This window comes from Salmo salar, chromosome 12, assembly GCF_965601325.2.
Source record: "Salmo salar chromosome 12, fSalSal1, whole genome shotgun sequence".
Lineage (NCBI taxonomy): Eukaryota > Metazoa > Chordata > Actinopteri > Salmoniformes > Salmonidae > Salmo > Salmo salar.
This window is the reverse complement of record NC_138302.1, coordinates 83,065,048-83,073,912: the sequence shown is the minus strand read 5'-3', so window position 1 is coordinate 83,073,912 and position 8,865 is coordinate 83,065,048. Positions and strand designations below refer to the sequence as shown.

Below are 8,865 nucleotides of genomic sequence, written 5' to 3'. Positions count from 1 at the left end.
AGGTCCGTCAGGCCTCCCTAAAGGTGCTGTCCCAGAGGATTGAAAGGTCTGTCATTCTGCCCTTTTGGTTAATAAGCCTCAAAGCACTACTCACATTAGCTGTAAAGTTCAGGTCAGTATCCTTCCGTGACACCTTTATATCCCTCCGTATCATGTAGGGTTCTATAGAAAAGACGCAATTATCACAATTTTCCAACCAAAACATTTACATAGAGGAAATGTGAAATAACGCTTAAAATAAGAGGCCACTTGACCATGCCAAAATTAAGTTCTATGAACTGTTTTTTTTTTGTGTGTGGAGGGAGGCAGGTGCAGTGTTCTCAGTTTATAAAAAATAAAGGGAGGGAGGGTAAACTCTTCCATGGATGGCATAAGCACAAGGAGACAGCTGAAATCCTCCATTCACAGTGATCTGGATTCGGATATGAAAGTCAGTGGGTACTTTTTACTTTACTCTTAATAATTCAGCATAAAAGTTGAATTATGTGAACATGCAAGTCTTGGTACACTCAACAAACAACGCATCAGTTCTGCTGCTGTGCTGTGACTTCTATCTTAATCATTTTCTATGCTGACATTTAGTAGTCTCTGTTATCAGTGTAAAGACAGCATCATGTTCTTGGTTATATCATGGCTCATCTTCCATCGAGGGATGGAACATTGGCAGATGACAGGCCTGGTGCTTGATATCCTGGTCTTAATGTCTTCCTGTGAGAGTTAGCTTAGAGGCTGAGTCAAGCCGAACCATTCTGTAGGGGAGAGCGTGATAGGAGCTTAGCAAATCAGATAAAACACTATAAATACTCCTTAGGCATCAGCAGCCACAAAGCCATTAGAAGGGTTGGGGACTAATGCTCAAAGATCATTTTCTGTTTTATTAGAGAATCACAAGCCAATATATTTCTCAATGCATATTCTTCTTGTGAAACTTCAAAAACCTTTGTTTGATTGCATTATTTGTGTCTGACATTAAACCTGTAGTTGTATAACTGATCTGCCCTAACAACCATGCATATTAATGCCACATGGACTGGAAAGGACTTTGGACATCGACTATTAACTTATCTTTCAGGGACATAATCCATTGAAATAGTAATGATTGTTCTTATCCTTTTTTCAGTAGAGAAAACAGCCATTCTCACTCTCTGCACTCTTACCATCTGGGTGGTAATGGATTTTGTTGGCACTGAGTAAAGCACAATATGGTATTTACTGTACTTCATATAGGACATAATAGCCCTGAATAGGCTTGAAAGGAGACAAACAATACATGTAGATTGTAATAACAGAGATGATCATGCTCTTAGTAGAGAAGAGGTAATAAACCTTCAGAATTTAGAGGGACTCTCCCTCTCTTTCTCCCTCTCCCTCCGTCTCTGTCTGTATCTCTCCCTCTTTGCTCCTTCTCTCTCAGACACACACACACACACACACACACACACACACACACACACACACACACACACACACAGCCTTTAGCAATGATTCATTAACTTTATTATTAATGATGTTTATATTAATATAATTGAATATGGAAATGTAACCTGGTATGCGCAAAATCAATACAATAATAATAAACTTGTTACAAAATGATCAATTTACATTATTATAACTGGTCTCTGTGTCTAATCAGACCCATGTAAATGTACCTCATGTCCTAGTCTTTGAGTATTTGAGAGCAATCATGACATTTAAGACTTGAGGCTTTGGGGGTCATAAAATACTCACATGGTTAGCTACCTGTATTCTCTCTCTCTCTCTCTCTCTCTCTCTCTCGATTTAGTTAATGATGAAGGCTCTATTGATCCCTCTGGGACTAAGTGTGCTTTATAAAGGTCAACTCCGCCACCAGCCCATGCTTCATCAGTCAGAGTAATACATTACCCAAGCGTTTTGTGAATACTTCGCACATGTATGCTTCGCAAAGTAATCAAGAGAGTAGATTTTGAAAAGGCCAGCTGTTTCTACAGTGCACCCCTCTCTCTCCAAAGAACCAAAAGAACAATAGTCTCTTTCACCAACTGAAGCCATCCAATTGACCATCTCTTACTGATTACAAACCAGTGTTCAGCACCATGGACAGGTCCAGCTTGCTGCGCACAGTGGGGTATGACTTTTGATCAAGGCCACCAGTTTATTTAGATTTAGATTCAAATAAATGTTCATTTGAAATGATCTACATTCTTACATAAGAAGTTGGATCGGTTAAAGATGGATGAGAGCAATGGCTAGAGGATCAAAAAGGCTACAGACAAAAAAGTCCAAGTGTGTCCTTCTTGGTCATTAGTTGTAAAAACTGTCTAAGCTACCGGCCATCATTAGAGCTGAGGTTTAACCCAGTGTGTATCATGAAAAAACAGTTTGGCTAGCCAGGTCCAGGTCAGGAAATTCTCCTTGTCTGGCCCTATCCATAAACTGTCATTTGACCGGTCTTGGTGATAAACGTGTCTTGCCAGCGCAATGTGCTTTAGTTCCAATGTGTGAGAGAGCAACATCATTAAAGCCTCGGATGAACACCAGTAAATCTTACATTTGGGAATTCAGACTATAAGCTATGCATGCACACCGGAACGCATACTGTAATGAGAACACATACCCCAAAGCCTATGGAAAGTGCGTGCAGTGCCAGTGTAAAAAATACGACAGGTACAATTACCTACACCGTAATACTATATAGGCCTAGGACACTGATGAGTTATATCAATCAACTATATAGGCCAGGCCCCATAACTGTTATGTGAATGGGGTGAATGTGGCCATGTGCGCGCTTTGTTCAAATAGGGGAAAATGACAAAAAAAAACTGTGCCTGTTTAATCACCTGTAGGGCCTAGCCTATTCTTCAAGAAGCCTAAGATAATAACAGAGGGACAACAAGCATTAAAACAGGTTTTCTTCCTATAATTAGCAAGGCTGTGTTGGTCAAGGTTTGCATGACATAACTTGCGCGTACACCTGCTGTCTCTCTTCCTTAACACACCCTCCCACCTCTCAGTGCCCACTCGAGTTCGCTCGGAGTGAGGATGAAGGCGCAGAACATTCGGACCCTTTCTCTCATCCTGTGTATGCTATCCTACCTGCTTGTGGGAGCCGTGGTGTTCGACGCCCTCGAATCAGAGACCGAGAACTCGAGGAAGAAGATCCTGGAACAGAAACGCAATGAGCTGAAGAAGAAGTACAGATTTACAGATGACGACTACCGGGAGATCGAGAGAGTGGTTCTACAGTCGGAGCCCCATCGCGCGGGGAGACAGTGGAAATTCGCGGGATCCTTTTACTTTGCTATCACCGTCATCACAACGATAGGTAACTCATTTTGCTATGCCTCTTAGAAATATGTCCCAAGCAAGTCTTGGACTCGTTGTTTATGTGGTTTCTTTGCTCTGCAAGTGAAATCATCCATACATGAATCATCCATGCCTCCATACAACAAATCTGTTTGAACATTTCCTCTACTCTTATGGGCTTACCATGGTGCTGAAGCTGAACTCTTGTTTAAATTATTAATGAAACTGGCAGTTATGATAATGCAGTTATGGGGATTGTGTTAAAGAGACTACTGTTCTTTGGGTTATTTATTTATTAAAATATTTACTGTGTTTGTGTGTGTTAATGTACACATATGATGTGTCTATAACTTTGATATGATTCTGTTCTGCAGGTTATGGTCACTCTGCTCCAAGCACTGATGCTGGAAAGGTATTCTGCATGTTCTATGCAGTTCTGGGTATCCCTCTGACACTGGTCATGTTCCAGAGCATGGGGGAAAGGATCAACACGTTCGTCCGCTACCTCCTCTGCAGGCTCAAGCGATGCATGGGCTTAAGGAAGACTGATGTGTCCATGGGGAACATGGTGCTGGTGGGCCTACTGTCCTGCATGAGCACCCTCTGTGTCGGGGCAGCAGCCTTCTCCCACTTTGAGGGCTGGACCTTCTTCAATGCCTACTACTACTGTTTCATCACGCTCACCACCATCGGCTTCGGGGACTTTGTGGCCCTGCAGAAGAAGGAGGCCCTCCAGAGGAGGACTCCCTATGTGGCCTTTAGCTTCATGTACATCCTGGTGGGGCTGGCAGTGATCGGGGCTTTCCTGAACCTGGTGGTTCTACGCTTCCTCACCTACAGCACAGAGGAGGCAACCAGGAGCCTGGAGGTGGAGGGGGAGGAGCAAAAGCCAGCAGCGCCTAAGAGGACAGGGGGTGGGGAGGTGGGGGAGGCGGGGGAGGAGGAGGCAGATGTGGAAGCATCAGTGTGGGACAGAGCTGATGGGATAGAATGGTTTGGAGCTGAGGATGGGAACAGTAGCCGCTGTAACCTCTCCCTGCCCATAGAGGGAGGCACCAGTCGTACCAATCTCATCCCCTCTCCATCTGAGGAGCGTAGAGAGACCCCTGGGGTCAGGGACTCTGCTAAGCATCCTGAGTTCCGCATCAGCGCCCTCTGCTCCTGTATGTGCTTCAGGCTGGGTGCCTGTGACAGCCCCTCTCCGGCCCATTGTGAGCACTCAGGCTGCCACAGCAACCCTGTCTTCTACAACTCCATCTCCTACAGGGTGGATGGAGTCTCCTGCAGCTCCAGGGGCACCTCAACCCAGTCCTTCCCCAGCAGCGATGCCCTTTTCCTGGGGATGAGCAGCCCTCACACACGGAGGAAGTCAGTATAGCTGCTTGGATTGTTGGGACACACTCTGGACTAAAGTGGTCTTTGTTCCTATCTACACTACAGGCAGAGATGTTATTCTGATTCTCTGCAGGTGGAACACATTTTGTATGCTTTTCCAAAAAGGTCACATTTACAGATTTTAGGTTGTGCTTCTACACTATATATACAAAGTATGTGGACATCCCTTCAAATAAGTGGATTCAGCTATTTCAGCCACACCTGTTGCTGACAGGTGTGTAAAATCGAGCACACACCCATGCAATCTCCATAGACAAACATTGGCAGTAGAATGGCCTTACTGAAGAGCTCAGTGCCTTGAACGTGGCACCGTAATAAGATGCCACCTTTCCAACAAGTCAGTTTGTCAAATTTCTGCCTTGCTAGAGCTGCCATGGTCAACTGTAAGTGCTGTTAAAGTGAAGTGGAAACATCTAGTAGCAACAACGGTTCAGCCGTGAAGTGGTAGGCCACACAAGCTCACAAAAAGGGACTGCAGTGTTGAAGAGCATACAGTGGTTCCTCCTTTAAAAGTTTGTAAGCTTACACCGCGGGACTTAGAGGTACCCAGCGTCACGGCTTCACTGCTCCAGACCACCGCAAGGGGGAGTTAAAGCACTCATTACATTGTAGAATAATAGTGAAGACATCACAACTATGAAATAACACATGTGGAATCAGTTAAGAATAAATTCTTATTTACAAGGACAGCCTACTCCTCCCTCCCCGTCGGGGAATTGAACCGCGGTCTCCCGTGTGCCCTTCCCGCACGACACAGGGTTTCTTTAGCTAAATAGCCCAGTACTGTACTGCTGACCGTCACGTTGTACAGCGCCATATTTTCCATTCCATCCTAACGGAAACCTAGAGGGTTTTTCATTTTTCTTGAAATAGAAACACCATAATATTAATCAAATTAATTAAGCAAGTACTAGTCAAAAGTTTGGACACACCTACTCATTCAATGATTTTTCTATATTTTTACTATTTTCTACATTGTAGAATAATAGTGAAGACATCACAACTATGAAATAACACATATGGAATCAGTTAAGAACAAATTCTTATTTACAAGGACAGCCTACTCCTTCCTCCCTGTCGAGGAATTGAACCGCGGTCTCCCACGTGCCCTGCCCGCACGACACAGGGTTTCTTTAGCTAAATAGCCCAGTACTGTACTGCCGACGTCACGTTGTACAGTTTCCTTTTTTGTTTTTCTTAGAATATAAACACCATAATATTAATCAAATTAATTAAGCCAAATTTCTTAAAATCAATCCCATACACTATGTTATTACAAAAAAGGTTTTACATTTTCTTGTAATGCCAATATGGAAGACTATTAAATGGTTCTCAAAGATGCTCTCTGGTGGTCAAACTAGTACTAACTTGCATTAACAGAAAAATTGGCTTACAATTTGATAATGTGCCACAGAATGCTGCAGCAGCCCGCAAGGTGTGCTGCAGTATGACACAACTTTTAACGGAGGAACCACTGTAGCGGGTAAAAATCGTCTGTCCTCGATTGCAACACAAGATCTGTTCGTCGGGAGCTTCATGAAATGGGTTTCCATGCCCGAGCAGCTGCACACACGCCTAAGATCACCATGCGCAATGCCATGCATCGACTGGAGTGGTGTAAAGCTTTCCGCTATTGGACTCAGGAGCAGTGGAAACACGTTCTCTGGAGTGATGAATCACACTTCACCATCTGGCAGTCCGACGGAAGAATCTGAGTTTGGAGGATGCCAGGAGAACGCAACCCAATGCATAATGACAACTGTAAAGTTTGGTGGAATAATGGTCTGGGGCTGTTTTTTATGGTTTGGTTTAGGCCCCTTAGTTCCAGTGAAGTGAAATCTTAATTCTACAGGCATACAGTGATATTCTAGACAATTCTGTGCTTCCAACTGTGTGACAACAGTTTGGGGAAGGCCCTTTCCTGTTTCAGTATGACAATGCCCCCATGCACAAAGCAAGGTCCATACAGAAATGGTTTGTCGAGATCGGTGTTGAAGAACTTGACTGGCTTGCACAGAGCCCTGACCTCAACCCCATTGAACACCTTTGGGATGAATTGGAACATTTACATTACATTTACATTTAAGTCATTTAGCAGTCATTTAGCAGACGCTCTTATCAGAGCGACTTACAAATTGGTGGATTCACCTTATGATATCCAGTGGAACAACCACTTTACGGAACGCCGACTGTGAGCCAGGACTAATCGCCCAACATCAGTGCCCGACCTCACTAATTATCTTGTGGCTGAATGGAAGCAAGTCCCCGCAGAAATGTTTCAACATCTAGTGGAAAGCCTTCTTAGAAGAGTGGAGGCTGTTATAGCAGCAACGGGGAGACCAACTCCATATTAATGCCCATGATTTTGGAATGAGATGTTTGACGAACAGGTGTCCACAATCTTTTGACCATGTAGTTTGTTAATTTTTTTCCAGTCAATATGTAGCTTTTACAGATATCCTATTCTGCATTATATTTTTTAATTGCATTGTTTTCTATGATACAGATAAATAAATAATTTACTCAGGTATAGCGGTCTAAGGTACTGCATCTCAGTGCAAGAGGCGTCACTACAGTCATTGGTTCAATTCCAGGCTGTATCACATCCGGCCGTGATTGGGAGTCCTATAGGGCGGCGCACAATTGGCCCAACGTCGTTCGGGTCTGGCCAGGGTAGGCCGTCATTGTAAATAAGAATTTGTTCTTAACTGACTTGCCTAGTTAAATAAAGGTTAAATAAAAAATTAAGTAAATAAGTTATGAAATAAAATGTACTACATCGTCAAACTGTTTCTTTTCTCTAAAGAAGCTCACTGCTTGTAGTATATGATTTCTTGATGAATGCACAAATGTTTAAAATATGGGCATTATGATGGAGGAAATGTTTTCCATACAAGAGGAAAACCCAGACCTGCAATCATTTGCTTATTTAGCAATAGCTTACATTGCATGTAAATTATAAAACAAATCTTTACGTTTTGTATGAATAGACTTATCACCATCTGTACATTTCATCGCCATAGTTTTGGAACTGTAGGTATAGACTACATCATGAGGATAGGAAACACTAACGAGGGAGAGAGAGAGACAGACACAGGTGGGCCCACTGAACGTCTCAGACATTCCTCTATGATGTCACTTGTGCCCTGCAGCTTATTTCCAGTCTGCTATCATCAGCTGATTTGCACTCTCGGCTTAGGCTGATTCCCTTGGTAACGTGTCCATCCCCAGCTCTCTGCAGTGGAAAACGTGCTGGAGAGGCACAGTGGGTGGAAGCTGAGATGTGAAAAGTATTGACTGTGATCATTTCTGTATTGACTCTCTTGCATCTCTGACCAACTACACCAACTACATTTGAACAAAAATAACTGCCACAACACATTAAGTATGCTGATACGATACCTTTCTTCAAAACAAATGGCCATAGTTTCTGCTCTAACTAGTGCAGATTCATGAGATGATCACAGGGCCTCTAGTGGCAGCCGTCTTTAAGGGCTTTATTAAATCAGATCCTCTTTAGCCAACATCCGCATAGTTGTTTTGATGGTGTTGGAACTGTGATAGAGCTGTCAAATGGCTCCTGGCATTATACCTAAATCGGACATTGCCATTGGCTGGAATGTGAGATGTAATCTACACCTCGATTAGGTTGCTTAGTCCTATTGTTATTTAGTCATAGTGTTATTAGTTAAAATTTGTGTTACTGTTCTTGTCCATTAGTGTTCTGTATTTTGTTTTGTTTCGTGTGAACCGCAGGAAGAATCGCTGCTGCTTCTTCAATAGCTAATGAAGATCATAATAAAAATCATAAATATCCTAATTATTTCATTTAATGATTTCAATTTCAGCATAATTCTTTCTATATAGCCTACACTTTCTCATTCTGAACTTCCGCAACTGGGATGGGTGTGGTTTTGTGGCAATGATCAAGAGCTGCTCACCGATTTGAGCACCACCAAAACATCAGCTACAGTATGCGGGTATCGGCTATCGCCGGTTAAAGCTGACTGTATGCTTCCCAGTCGAAACAGTTTGCACATATATGACAACATTTTGTGATGTTTTGATCTTCATTATTTTTTTTCTGTTGGCTGTTTGTGCACACAACTTTTTCTTCAGGCAAGTTGAAGTTCGGTAGCCGAAGTCTACGCCCCTCCGTTAGTGATTGGTCAACAGTACTACTCA

General features: G+C 43.0%; 1 protein-coding gene across 1 annotated transcript; it reads left to right on the top strand.

The window, feature by feature from the left end:
* Positions 1-2,931: 2,931 nt before the first annotated feature.
* Positions 2,932-8,305, top strand: LOC106565946 (potassium channel subfamily K member 9-like). The gene is made up of 3 exons (XM_045692098.2): positions 2,932-3,304; positions 3,660-3,944; positions 4,329-8,305. Exons 1-3 carry the CDS (start codon positions 3,022-3,024, stop codon positions 4,661-4,663), a joined length of 903 nt encoding a protein of 300 aa, XP_045548054.1. The 5' UTR covers positions 2,932-3,021; the 3' UTR covers positions 4,664-8,305.
* Positions 8,306-8,865: the final 560 nt, after the last annotated feature.